The 14,831-nt window shown below is 39.6% G+C and overlaps 1 protein-coding gene across 2 annotated transcripts; it reads left to right on the top strand.

Moving 5' to 3' along the window:
• Nucleotides 1–1,364: 1,364 nt before the first annotated feature.
• LOC114516087 (agrin-like) lies at nucleotides 1,365–13,859 on the top strand. Of its 2 annotated transcripts, none has more exons than XM_028535456.1 (3): nucleotides 1,365–1,537; nucleotides 11,550–11,912; nucleotides 12,253–13,859. In XM_028535456.1, the coding sequence occupies exons 1-3, from the start codon at nucleotides 1,489–1,491 to the stop codon at nucleotides 12,987–12,989; spliced, it is 1,149 nt and encodes a 382-aa protein (XP_028391257.1). In that variant the 5' UTR covers nucleotides 1,365–1,488; the 3' UTR covers nucleotides 12,990–13,859. The 2 variants fall into 2 exon arrangements, with proteins under 2 accessions (XP_028391257.1, XP_028391258.1); XM_028535457.1 differs by having other exon boundaries at nucleotides 11,553–11,912.
• The last annotated feature ends 972 nt before the right edge of the window (nucleotides 13,860–14,831 follow it).

A 14,831-nucleotide genomic window follows, 5' to 3' on the forward strand; every position in this document is an offset into this window, starting at 1 on the left:
ATGATGAATGCTATCAATATTGACCGCTCCCTGTGACAGTATTACTTCCGCGTGTCGTGGTGCAAGTCGGGTTTGATGGCTTTTATCGAAAATCCAATCGATTTTCATTGCGCACTGACAAGCAAACAAGATTGCAAACATCTTAAATAGTTGAAAATTCAAAAGACGCCGAAAAAAACCTTCAAAACGGGCGGGAAAATATCATGCAAAACAGCCGTCTTGTTGGGCCAGATCAATCGTAAAAAAATACTGAATATGTGTCATTTGACAGCTTAAATGCGAATGAATCTGCTCATTTGTTTTTGAGAAAAAAGCTTTGCTGTTTACAGTCAAAGGTTCACGGACGACGGTCGTTCAATATAATAATATTCCATCATTCAAAATGGCTCCAGTGTAATGAATACATGTTTGTTGCGATAATATTGCGTTTTGTCGCTTGACAGTTTAACAGCAAGGCGAGTGAAATATGACTGTATGTTGGGGTCATTAGCATCATTTCACTAAAGCATTTACACATCTCTAGCGCCCACTCGTGTCAAAAGGTTCAGTCTGTGTGCTCGAGAATTATGAAACCAAACTGTAACGAGCAATCCGTACCGTGGCTCGCTCGCAGCCATTTGTAAACGGGCAAGTCGCTGAATGCAGTTCCCTCGCAGGCCAATCACGCGTGCAAACACACAGTCAAACAGATTTCAATGTGACAGCTTTCATGCATATCCGTGTTTACAATCAGCCCACCCTGAACAATGGCTCAAGGTCCCTATGTCAAGCGTATACCCTCGCTATGCTTCGGAGCGATTCACGACTCATCGCAATGTGAATACGATCCCCACATCTGAGAATAGCTTTGATCTATTTAGGGTTCTAACAATTCGCAACTGGAATTCATATTACACGCCCGCCATCCCTCTAATCGCTTTCATGACCGATGCCGTTTTACGAAGTCTCGCCTGACTTTACGACTCATCGCTCTCTGTGATAAAAGGCGGCCTCGGACGTCATATTTGGCCAGCATAGCTGAGGAAACCGTGCGCTATGCAAATGCGTTCATTGTGTGTTTTTCTAATACGGGTGCGTGCGTGCGCGCGCGGTTTTCAATTCCCGGCACCCGCTATTTATATCAACAATTTATTTAAGCCGTTTTCAATTGTGAGTAAGTGTGAATGTTATCTCGCTGTAGTCTCATTGTGCTTCGCCAATCTGAGATAAATATCTCTATAAGGCTGAAACTCCATTCGCAATTATTACATCTGCAAATTTCATTAACGGTGTCAAGTTTGTCAAAAACCCACCGTTCCGCGACCAAGCACCCTGGTATGCGTGGAATTTGTCGATTTGGATGAAAACCGATAGCGGCTGGCCTCTAACTTCAAACTGTCATTGCGTGGCACTTGAACAGACGTCTTTTATCGCTCCGTAGCAGTTAAAAGCAGGCTTGCAGAACCAGGTAGCTCCAAATATTGGATTGTCGTCTTCGAACACAGAGCCATGGCAGGACGTACATCGTCAACCTTGGTCATTTTCTTCATTGCGTTAGGTGAGTCTATAGAGCTTGATCGTTTTCCATGTTAAATGTATTGTGTATCGACGGTGCTTCTCCTGAAGCTGCTGTGTACGAGCAGCCGCGCTCTGTATGTAAATCAGCAGATGACATGGATATATCTCGTGCGCAGAATAATTTCCACTTGGGAACTGCGAGACTGATTAGCGTAAGGCGCGGTATGATATGTCTACAGGGACGGAGATCGATCTTTACTGATCTGTAGTATGTTCACTGGTAGACAACAGTTGGAGCATGTTGTTTTTTTCACACTTTTCGTGTTTTATTTCAACAACAACTATAATGTGATGCTTGTGTAACAAGATCGTATTAGAAATCAGATTATAAGTTTGCTTTCCACGTCAGATCAACATTTTTCGCGTGACGCATGTTTACCAAATGGATTCCCTTAAAATTTTACTTTCGACAAGAACATTGCTAACGAAATAAAATCCCTATATTTCCGTATACAGAGTCCTAAAGAGGCACCGTTACGGGATATTTGAACGTTTGGACATTGGATCATAGTTCAATCAAATTATTTGTTTCCAACCTCGATTCCATGCTGTTGTTTTTAGAAGCAACAAAAGTAAAAATTTGCAGCTTTTACAACGCTATCATTTCCAGTTAAAGTTGCATTCACCTCCTCCTGTTCGCTTTCCAGATATGTACATGTTCCCCTTCGGCAAAATTTATGTTGGGATTATGTATATATGGTTATTGTTCGTCCTTAACGTCGCAAACGACCCCACAAATGTATCCGAGCTCTTGAAATCTGCAGCGCAGATGAAATGATCAATGTTAACTCATTTCCATTTACCTGTCGGCGTAATGTCTGGGGTCTCGGTAAACTTCAAAGCACGCAATAAAAGTGCATTATTAAGTTTCGAGATATTTACCTCGCTACGTAAATTCGACTGTTAAAATTTTAGTTGATTTGGGGGAGAGAGTTGCAAGTGTGGAAACACGCTATACGAACATGAATGTTTTGTTTTGGACAAGTTTTATCACGTTTCCCGGCTTCGCCTCAAATTCTCAACTCAAAATGTAGCGAAGCACTGTCAGCGTCTTTCATCAACTCTAACATAGATGAATAAATCGCTAAGCCCTCTCAAACAAACCTAAATTTACATCAAATTGAAATAAAAAACGTGTTTCGCACCTATTACGCACGTTCCGAACGAATCGCGTTATTAAGCTACTTCATCAATTACATCTTACATTTTGTTCTTAAGCAAACTAAATGTATTACCACACACGCTTCTAGCGTGGCGCTGTAATGACTTTGGGAACTTCGCAAACGATAGTTTTCCGGCACAGACGTTAACTGGCGCATTTTTGAGACTCTCAAAGTTCAAAGATGGGCATTGAATCAAAGGTCATTAAATTACTATTAGGAGAATGAATCATCTTGCTATTAATACGCATGAAACTTTTACTTGAACTTATGATACCGTCTTTGAAAGGTGTATAAAGGGTGTGCACAAATGTATCAGAGGACATTGCGCAAATTTTTATTCAGATTGGGAAATGTGAAATCGAGCCTGACTTCTTGACCTTCGGATCCATAACTTGAGTGGTACACGGTATTATCTACAGCGCATTAAATGCAAATCTTTCAATCTTTTTTATTAACAAAGAACCTGGTCGGAATGTTGTTGCTAAGGGTTACTTTTGCGGTAGGCAGCTTAGACTTAAGCATCCTATTTGAAATGGAATTTTCCTCACTTTGGAATCCCAAGCCACCAAAATTATCCATATTTGTTAAGGAATTGCATTTCAACAAACAACTGTCTATCGCAAGTCGTTGCTCCAGAATCAGCGCGGTTTAACACCTGCTTGAAATAAAGTTTCAACCTCGTTCAAAATATAATTCACAAGCGAGAATGCGCAACCCTCAGGGACCACTGAACTCGTTCAAATTTCAAAAAACAAAAATATTGTTCGGTTGACCTACCACTACGTTTGCATAAAAAGTTTGAACAACATAAAACCGATTGATTTTTTTACTCTTCACTTGAGTGCTCAATCCATTACAGGAACGTGAAAGAAGAGAGTCTTGACACTTCGTTTGCGAAAACAATATTGTTTTCAGCGAACTATTTCAAGGGCTGTTTTTTTTTCTGTTTTCCTTTCTGGTTTTCCGAACAGACGTCGCTGAGAGTTTAAAGAATTTCTCACGCTAATTCCCACTTGCAACTCTCATCGAGTCTCAGTATCACTCAGGCCGCGTTGCGAGTTTCCAACTTCCGAAACATGCCAATTTATAGTTCATATTCCACGTGGCTGTTTTCAGGCACTTACGGCTGTTCGTGAAATGATTATGGTCACCTAAAATTGACAGACAACTGGCTAGTCTGACTATTGATGGGGACTGTGTATTGCGTCCGGTCTGCGAGCATATGAATTGTCTGAAATACGTCCATTGAAAACCTTTGTATCGTGAAAAAAACAGCGGGACTCCAAAGCTCAGCATTGAACCGCAGGAATATAAGACAGTCACAATAGGACGTTCCGGCCTTGGTATAACGTACCCTGATGGAACAAAGTTTGAAAGTTTACAAAGCCAACATAAACTTTGCAATTAAATAGTTCCTGTTTATATTTTGGCCAACTGTTAAAACGATTGCACGCAATTGCAAAGGCTGAGGACTGAAGTGGCCAATTAGGTTTGATAAAATTGATAGCGACAGTGGTAATTTTATGAATGGAGCTCGTTCCGGGCGCTGAGCTGTATTTTAAAAGGTTCACGAGTTTATCCAAATTCCATCGCGTTGATGTAATTTGCCTGTTTCCTGTTTATATTTCACTTTAATGGGTAAAACGTTGTTGTATAGGATCGCTGAATTGCGAGATCCGGGCTCTTAATTTTTAGCTCCGGATTGTGCACATAGATTGATAAAGCGATATGACAGAGTTTGCGCGTGTCACTGCGACATCCCCCTCTGTTGTACTCTTTGGGAACTTGTCCAATCCCGAAGATAGGACACCGCAGTTCACTGCTTCGCGTGGCGTTGTTTTTTTCTGATGATAAATTCATGGTGAACTCTAGTTAAACAACTGAAATCAGTAAAGGGTATAGTTTATTGCATTGGGGCTGAGGCTCGAGCCCTTCGGCTGCGTGAGTTCAGTTCAGTTACCCGTCGACATAACCGGGAATTCTAGGATAATTTAGCGTATAGTTCCCTAGGTGACATAATATGACCTGAGCACTCACTGTTATGGAGTTACCAGTTGAAAGACGTGTAGAAAAAATAACTATACGCTTGCGTTTAACAAACACCGTGCTTCTTGTCGCTACGGTGACAAGTACGTAGATGTGAAAGAGTTTACGTTATATCATGTCTCTTGCGCAGTGTATGCAAATAAGTCTTTACCTATGGCGGGGATATGATGACACTATCTTCCATCTATCAATTGTCGTGGTAGGCATATATTTAAGCCATATACTGATAATTTTAGCGCTCACTGGCTTTGAAGCAAAGCTCGCATGTATGAAACAAACATTCCTTGCATCTAGACTAAAGAGAGAAAAAGTGGAACACCTTGACGAAATATTCGATTAATATACAATACATTAGGTATTCACAATGAAGTTTGTCAGCAAAGTCATATTTCATGAAGTTCCCGATCATAGTTATGATCGAGGCATGTGGTTTTGGCATATCGTTTTCAGTAAATTAATTTTGGCATTTAAGTTGAACCTGAAAATTTTAGCGAGAATTGCATTTTAGCATTATATATGTATGCAATTTCGGCTGAGCAGCTTTCGCCACCAAATTCGCCAGACGTATTTTGTATTAAGACTAATCCCAACACACATTGTTTATATTTCGAAAACTCATTTCCTTTCAATAAATCTTGTGGTAAACACATTCCGCGACCTTCCTATCACTACTTCATTTGGAGATCTTATCTCGACGGTTAAAAGGTCGTGTTTTGGAACATTCGCCGACCTTTCAACGTGCCAAGTGTCGACAAATTTTATGCATTTCCACGCGGCGCGGCACTTAAAAGCAAGCAAATAATTGGTTGCTATAGTCTGAACTGGGCAAATTAAATTTCTTGCACTTATTTTTAGTCCCATTAATTTCCTAATTTGCAGAGCTCAAATAAACAAAACAAACTTCGTCATTAGCTATTTAGGCTCTTCGAAGGAATTAACCGGATTAATGAACGAGAACCTTATGCCAGTTTTGTGTTGGGTAATCGAGAAGAAGATTTGAACGAAAGCAACTCGCATACAGTCTCGTCAAACAACAAAAATACGCGTGAGTCTACTCTCGTTCAAGACTGAGCAGAATGGTTAACCCGGAAAGATTATAGCGAGCGAGCAATATTTCCAAGACTTTAAAAATTACGGTGTTTATTTTACCGGAAAGAATGATAGAAAGAGCTGCATGCAAGGGAAACACTTAACGATATGACCCACCATTTTTTTTTTCGCAGCTGTGGCCAGTTGGAAAGGAAGTTAACGTTCTTGTAAAAACATCTGTAAAGGCAGCGCTACTCGGTTATTTTTCTCTCTGCCAAATCCACATTGAACAAATGAAAACGTCAATCAGCTTTGCCGAACCCACGCTACTAGCGTCAACGAGTTGCAAAGTGTTTTTTTGCTTTTACTGTTAAACTATACCATATGCAGTTTGCGGGAAATAATAAACACAACCCGTCAACTGTTGCAAATTAGAGCTGAACCCTTCGGTCATACGTTGATTTAGCCTCGAATAGTGTTGTTCGAGGAGCAATCGAAACGGAATTTTCGTGACAAGTTGTAGTTTATTAATCACATTTCAATGCAAGACTACTTCGTACAGAATGCTCCCGAAATTTGTAAACATCGCTCCCATAATTACCTTTTCAATCTTTTGGAAAAACAATACGATTATCGATCTCCAACCACGAATCACTAATGAAATGTTTCATTGTTTTTTCAATGTTTTGAAAATCGTACTGTTCACCCTACAATCCATTTAGTCAAAACATTGGTTTGAAGCACTCCATTAACTAAACCCTGGCGTATTTTGATTTTTTATCTTGATTCATTTACTATACGGGATCTGGTTCACGGGTTTTCTTCAAACAATCATCAAAGGCAACTTCTGAGTTTTTTCCACCCAGCTGTTCTGTCTCTTGCGTTCCCAGTTGGAAGGCGGGACCACAATCAAGGAGGCTGTGAACTCAAGCATCGTAACACATGTAGCGTGGTGCAATTGACAGTGATTCTCCAAAGAAAACAACATCATGTGCAAAAGGGATTAAAGTGCGAAAGATGCATTTTTTGCTCGGGATGAATTTCACGATTTATTATAGAATACGATGAGCATAGGCGTGGTTTCTCTGAAAGCAGCAATCTACTGAAAGTCATTGGGCTCCTAACAGGGTAGTTTAACAGGGCGTGTTCGAGCATTTATTCTCTCTTGTCAAAATGCATGACAGACGCTTTTAATATCAATTCCTTGGACTTAACCGGGGATGACCAGTTTCATGAAGCGTGCCTGACTGTGGGTTGGCAGAGTTTTGCATTCTCAAGTTTTTTTTTTCTGTCCTCCACCGCTCGTGAACAGCGAAAAGATTCCGCGTCCCACTAGATCTACGCAACTCCGTTTCCGCTATAACGAATCCGTGTTTTTGCACGACGAACTTTAATTTATTGCGTGCAAATTACCAGCTCGATAAAACGGCCATCTGTTGGCACGCGAGAGTGGCTATGCAGGATATTCTGTGAGAGGTTGATAATTGGGATTGTATTCCGGTTACTTGAATGATTGAAAGTATATGCTCGTGTGCTCATTTAGTTAGTCTCTTCATGTGTGCAAAGGTTTCGTCTTGTACTGTGGTAAAAGGCATATATAGTCACTCTTCAAGTCTTAAGTCCAATCATATCTCGAATTCGAGTGTCCCAAGTTAAAGTCTTCCAAGTTCAACCAGTTCTATATATAACTGCATAAGTCCTTCTCGAATCGAGAGTCTCTCATCATGCTGGGGCGTTTGAATAATGATGAATTGTTTCTTAAGTTTTGGGGCTGGTCCATCCTATTTTGAGCTCTCTCAGAGTGAAGAGTTCTTGCCAAATTTTTGAAACTCTATCCTTTTCAATTTACGCTCGTTGTGTCTATGGTTTTGACCTGTGTGCATGTGTGTGGCTCCTCCTGTTCTTCAACTTCAACCTAATCTGCGTTGGTTTTCTGAAATGTACGGAACGTAGACGGATGTATGGTTTTGACCTGTGTGCATGGCTCCTCCTGTTCCTCAAATTCAACCTAATCTGCGTTGGTTTTCTGAAATATAGGGAACGTAGACGGATGAAGAAATGATATTCGATTTCTACCTCGCTAAACTTGTTACAAACTAGAAACGAACCTTTTCTTCGGTAAAGGAGAATGAAAGGGTTATGGTTCTGCGTTCATCTGGTAGTTTTATTTCTTGCGTTAATTTTATAAGTCATAAATTATACGAGCTGACAGGAATTGGTTCTATAAACAGACGTCGATTTTCGACTCGTACACGGGATACGCCGAAATAGCCAACCACCCGTGAACATGCCCTCAGGTGTTTTTCATTACATTTGTTCCATCCTGGAAAAATTCGTGAAATTTTTGGCGCTCCACCAATTTTGAAAATTCGGTAGTGTCATGGTGATGAATATTACGTATAGGTTTGATTAATGGAGGAAGTCTGCTCGACAAATTTGATTGGTTACGGAAAATGCTTTTTGTACATTTTGCAGTCGAAGATTTAACATTGAGTCTTTGAAAAACTGCGTAACGTAATATTTAAATAGAATGATGCATGAAAACACGGTTTTAAGATTAGTGAGTCTGGATTTCTGCAGGGTATTAGTCATTAAAAAGTAATAAAAATAATTGAATTTGTAGCGGGGAACGTTTATTCACACGCTCATATTGCGCCTGAGAAAAACCTAGATATTAACACATAGGGGATTAAGGTTGTTATAAGGGCATTAAAAGTTATAAACCAATTATTCAAAATCAGTACAATTTCGGTATATTAACTTGTATTACATAATCATAATGCATTTGATTTGAGATGATATAAAATCACACTATTATGTCGATAAATGTTCGTAAACTATGCATGAGTGAGTGTATCTTCAAAAGTTTTTAAGACTCGATCTGGACTAGCTTGTTAATGGACATACAAGCTAAATAACTCCGATGTCGCAATGTTTGGGTGTATGAGCACTTCACCCTGTGAAATATCGCAATGTAAATAGCACTTTCAACAGGTAAAAAAGACGCTCTATTTTTACCAGCCATTGTGAATGTTCGTTGGTGGTAGCGCACATACTAATGATAAAACCATCAAAAATTATCATTCTTAATTGACAACACACATCTGCAACAAAAGTGCCTTGAATATTCAAATATACAAAAAAAAATTGCTCCAAATCTTGATCTCACGCGCTCGAAGAGTTGAAAGACGCAGTGGAATTTTTCAAAATGATTTAGGTATTTTTCCCACCATTTTTCGACAGCCATCATTCGAGCCAATTATGTCGAGAGTGCGTGAGTACAAGTGCTATTGTCAAATGATGGTAAATTACGTAAACATGTAATTCACCTGTTGAAAGAAAATCGTTCACACGCAGATTACAACACATTGGTATTGACACGAAGATATGCAATCTCGCATTCTCGAATATACACATTACAATTTATCGGTGAAAACTACATCGCCTAAATGCACGACAGTAATCATCTCCATTGCTTCCAAATCTTTCGACGCAGTCAGTGAACGCTAGCTGGATTCTAATTCAAGTGCAAAATATGTTTGTTCACGTACTTCCGTCAAAAAATAATACAGCAATATTTTGAAATATATAAAAAATGAAGAACCATTCAAATATATAGTCCTATGAATAGATTTTCGTAATTCCCCACGCATTCAAATATAGTCTTAATAGGATTTTTCTGTTTTTCTCACATGTTTCAGTTTTTTTTTTCGGCAATGTAAAGATTTATATTGATCTTAATTTCAACAGGGATACCATTACCAGACGGTCGATTTTTTCAAGTGCATTTCTGCATAAAATCGATGCAGTTCGAAATATGTTTTTGCATGTGTAAAACCTATGATTCAAATTGTGCAGTCATCAATTGTGAATATAGCTATAAAATAAACATATGTTTGTTTGTGTTCGTTTTATATAGAATTGCAGTCTTTGAGCATCGTCATTGAATGTCTAGACCCTCATCCAAACCACTCGTGTATCCATGAAACGAATTAGAGAAAATCTTTGTGCAAAAGAATGTTGTAATAAATCTTTGCCTACTTAAAGTGCGTGACATTCCCAATTCTGCCCATTCTGAATTCTGTTTTCTGCAAAAGATAACCTTATTATAGCATGCATTATTTTTATCGTAGTATTTTGAAGCTTCTCCTGTGCTTAAGAGCTCAAAAATGAACGAAAAATGGTAAAAGGGAAGCAAAAATAGCGGGGAAATGGCCTAAGATGCCAAAAGAGCTCTGCGATGCGAGTAATATGAATTTGATATAATAGAGTCTGACATATGTGCATTAGCATATTTTTTTTTCGCGCACTGACGTTTTACCACGTCAACAGCACTTAAAATCTTGTGGTATTGTTGTTCATATACAGCACTAATCTGTCTAGAGAAAAAATCTAAACCAATTTCAGTGAAGTACCTAAAAATACCCGCGAAAAACGAGTGTTGACGAAACCCATAAATCACAATAGTGTTGTCAAAAACACAGGTCTAAAAATACAGTTTGGCAGGGAGTTGAGGGAATGCACTTCAGATCGAGGGTTTGTAATCATACATTTATCTCGATGTGCGTCTTCACGTGACGTCAATGTGTTTTTTCAATCATACTGTCAGCGATGTCTGGTTGACTTCAATAGTCCCCTTCGGCCGGTCACTTTAAGTCGACTCTCATATTGGGCCTGTACTTCCTGATGGCGTGTATGTAATGTGTATTCGTTTCGGCGTGTCGCGTTTTCCAGCATGATTAGCGTGTGAAATTCCAAAATATGGTGAAAACTAAAGACGTTTCTAGGATTGCAGTCTCTTCGATCACCCGACTTGTAAACAAGATTGGGCTGATCAGATCCATGTAAAAGAAGCGGCCATTTGCACCGAGAACTTGCGCATACGAAATTCAAAATAACTAGAAATAAACTAGAAATGCATTTATCAGCTATAGGACACCAGTGGAATGACCAATCTAGCGTGGGTTATCGCATGCATTTATTTGTTACCAATTCTGTTTGTTCAATGTTGCATGTATGATACTAGATGTTTGTTGAATTTTGAAATGAACAATTTTAAGCCAAGGTCGAACAAGAATGGGAGTTGATAAGAGTTGAGAAGCGAGAGTTTCCACGAGACTAGAGTTTGCCAAATGTATGAAGGTTCGCGCTCAAACGCTAGCGAGAGTTGCAGTCAACTCTCTTCCACTCTCATTTTCTTTTGACCAGGGCTTAAGGGTTCTTTTAACTTGATATAAAGTTTTGATAGTACATGTACTGTAAGACACCCTTAGAACCTTTAAAACCTTACACCTTTATCATGCATCAGTGGAAAGAACGATATGTAACATCATATTTGGAGAGTGCATGCACGGTCTTTGAGTAAAACTGAAAAGTTAAGGTGCGAAATGGTGTAACATGTGAAATATATATATGTAGCTCTCTACAGGAATAAAAGTAGCTAATCACTTTTTAAATAGTGTTCTGTTCCCCAAGTGGTATATACAAGTTCATTGAAAACTTGTTTTTGTTGTTTGCTCCTATTTTTCGACATTCTGCAAACCGAAATTGGACATTTTACTCATTTTTAAATATATGCCATTTCTGGCAGTATTGTTGAAATGCGTTCTTCTTTCCTTTTATCCACGTTTTATGAAATCTTTGGAACTGATTGTGGGTGATACGCCGGTGACATTGTGATAGGGAGGAATATGTATTAAGAGTGTAAAATCCTGGTCAGTCTTTATCTTTGAACTCTTCTTCTTTTTATTCCAGCAGCGACATTATTCTTGAAGACAGACGCAAAAACACAGAGCAACCGCACAGACGAGTGTTACAAACCCTGCCGGATAAAGAGCACTCCAGTTTGTGGAAATGATGGGCGAAATTACACCACTGGATGTCATCTGAGTGTCGCCCGGTGTAGAGCTCGAAAAATTGGCCAGCGTCTTTTCGCTATAAACACAGGCTTCTGTCAGTCCAGTAAGCCAGTCAGTCAGTGTAACTTGAACTGCACAGAACGCCGGGCGTTGCTGTGCGCGAGCGATGGGAAAACATATAAGAATCTGTGTCTTTTCAAGAGGGCTAAATGTGAGGCAAGAAAACGAAAGGAACCTACTTTGAAAGTCATTAGCAGAAGTAAGTCTAAAGTATAAATCTTTATGATTCTGTATAATTTTGTAACAACTTCATCCGAGTAACGGCAAAAAAAATAGCAACTGCAAAAATGACAATAACAACAGCAACAAGAACAAAACGATAGCAACAGCAAAAACGACAATAACAACAGCAACAAGGACTAAACAACAACAACAACACAACAGAAACGACAGTAAAAACAGCTGAACAAGGACAAAACAATAGCCAAAAAACAACAACATGAACAACACTTGACAGTTGACACGAGCTCCTAATCATCATATTCTGCAAGTCTCCCGCGTTTTTTTATAAAACAAGCTTAACTGTTTATTTTTTTCAGGAGGACCGTGCGTGCAGAAATCCTCGCAATGTCGACCGTATTCGAGTTGTCCAAAGGTCAAGCGGCCAGTTTGCGGTACGGACAACAGAACTTACCAGAATATCTGTTACCTAAAAGGGAAAAACTGCCGACTCAAACGCGCCGCTAAGGGAGGTAAATATAAAAAATTAACGCTGAAGTATTGTGGAGCCTGTGGCCGAGGTAAACGGTGCGCTTTAGCCTGGACACAAAGATGCCCGGAGGTGAAATTTTGCGATCAGCTGCTGAGAGCGGGTGTACGATATGCTGAAACGAAGCAAAAAGCCACCAAGTCTAGTTCGTTGAAAAAAGCTGGCAAAGGAAATCAAAGAGTTCCCCGTTTGCCTAAGAAGAAGAGAACCAAGAAACCGAAGAAAACGAACACGAAGAAGGCGAACACGAAGAAGGCGAACACGAAGAAGGCGAACACGAAAAAGAAAACGAACAAGAAAAATAGCAATATTAAGATGCTCAAGAAATTTCTCAACAGCAAGCCAAACTCTAAAAAAAACAAGAAAACGAAACCAACACCAAACAAGAAGGCGCCGGCGAAAATCATTCCTAAAAAGATGTTCCAGGTTTGCGGGTCAGACGGCGTGACCTATCCCAGTCTTTGCCACCTGCAAGTCGAGCAATGCAAGAAGATGAATAAGTGTCAGCGGTTGCAGATGAAGCACAAAGGAGCGTGCAAAAAACGACCCCGAAAGAACCTAACGTAGCCTGCTGCCCTTGTTATAGTAAAATGTGTGATAATGGTACACGAATTGTTGGGACACAGATAGGACTGTGCCGACACGTGAATTTAACAATTTGCGCTTGTATTATAAAGACGATGACAATTTTATCAGTTTTATTTTTTAAATATTTTAAAACTTAGCAAAATCTGCGTCAAAGATTGAAAATGTAGCAAATGAGTTATATATAAATTTACAAAATCAAGCCTCAGACTAAGTTGATAAAAAGGGTGTGCATGCATTTGCGTTACCGGAGTTATCGCTGTTATGCTAATTTCAAACAGACGATAATGATATTTGATGGCGCATGAAGGCCATTTTCCACTTCAAACGTATCGGAGCGTATCTCATTGTTTTAAACTTTTAAAGTCATTAAGTCCGATTCTCATATGTCACCAACGGTCGGCGATGGCTATTGTCGGTGATCGCTGGAGAATAAAATACTTTGTTATTTTGTATAAATTTTCTTCGTGAATGACCACAAACAATACACCGCCGACCATCGGTGACAAATGAGAATCAGGCTTTAGTTCTGGTCGAATACTTCGGAAAAAAGAAATATGCTATGTTACGCTACGATTCGGTTGAACGGTTGAAAACAAACCTAAGAGCGACTTTGCTGGTTGCAAAGTTTCTGTGTCTGTGTTCAAAGAACTTCAAAGTGACCGACGTCTTCGAAAGATTTCACATTTTCAAATACTGTGATCAAAGTATTCTTTGACGACAGAAACTCTGATAGTGTAAACCAGCCTTTAAATTACAACTCTGAATTCCCAAAACCTTTCTCTCCCAAAGCTATTGTATACCAATTTACGAATGAGAAGAATTTTCTATTATAATTATTGCACGATTGAATGCATATTGCAGAGAATCGATACTGTTTATCATTTTGAGGTGGGAACAGGGAGGAGTCTTGCAATATGCGCGGCGAGATGCATGGGTGGATCAGTATCTCACAAGATTTTTTGTTGGTAATTGTATCAATAGAGTATTCATCTTAATCGAAAACCGTTACGCAAAACCCCAAAGCTCCCAATGCCTATTGCCTGAAATGCTGCGCACTTTCCCCCCTGCCATTCTGTGGAAAACGCTATAGGGCAGGGGGGAAGAGCATTGAAAGAGCTTCTTCGCTTTAAGAATTAGAGTCACCAGCGTTTCAGCGACACGAAAAGATTTTTCTTATACTGTTAACGAAATAGCGGACTATTCTAAATAGAGCACCCTCTCCGAAGAGGTTTATTTCCTGGAGATATTTGGCTGCGCATAATACAAGTCTTCACTCGTGCAGGCTGGCACTGTTCAGCGGGAATCGTATGCAAAACGTACGACTAAAAAACTGAGCATATTGGGTGAATGAGGCAACGACCTTTGCACGCACAATCCGTGCAGTAATCTCGCCTTTCCTGAAAGTTTTTTTTTAGGATCTAACACCCCTGTAGTGGAAGTAGATCAATGTACCGCCCGTTTCATAATGCCCTATCAGTAGATTGACTTCATGACGTCACCAGTTAGATCCCTATCGAAACGTCTACCCCCGCCCAGTCCTTGTACAAACTGTCACACAACCCCGTCTTTGTTTTGTATGAGTGCGCTGAAACTGCTAGAATGGAAACCTGGTTTGGAAAAACCCTGGAATATTTAGTGACGGGTGAAATCACTGAAATATGCCTTGAATGAAGTCACTATTCGAAAAAGAGAGTAGATCCCTCGCATTTATTACGAATTCCGGCACCACATTTGGGCTTTACCACGCAATCTGGAAATACTTCTCGCGTGTGATCACTTGCATATTTTGCGACTCATTTGCATATTTGCCGCTTGCGAAGT

Source organism: Dendronephthya gigantea, unplaced genomic scaffold (assembly GCF_004324835.1).
Source record: "Dendronephthya gigantea isolate DGI-Jeju-01 unplaced genomic scaffold, DenGig_1.0 000005F, whole genome shotgun sequence".
Taxonomy (NCBI): Eukaryota; Metazoa; Cnidaria; class Anthozoa; order Malacalcyonacea; family Nephtheidae; genus Dendronephthya; species Dendronephthya gigantea.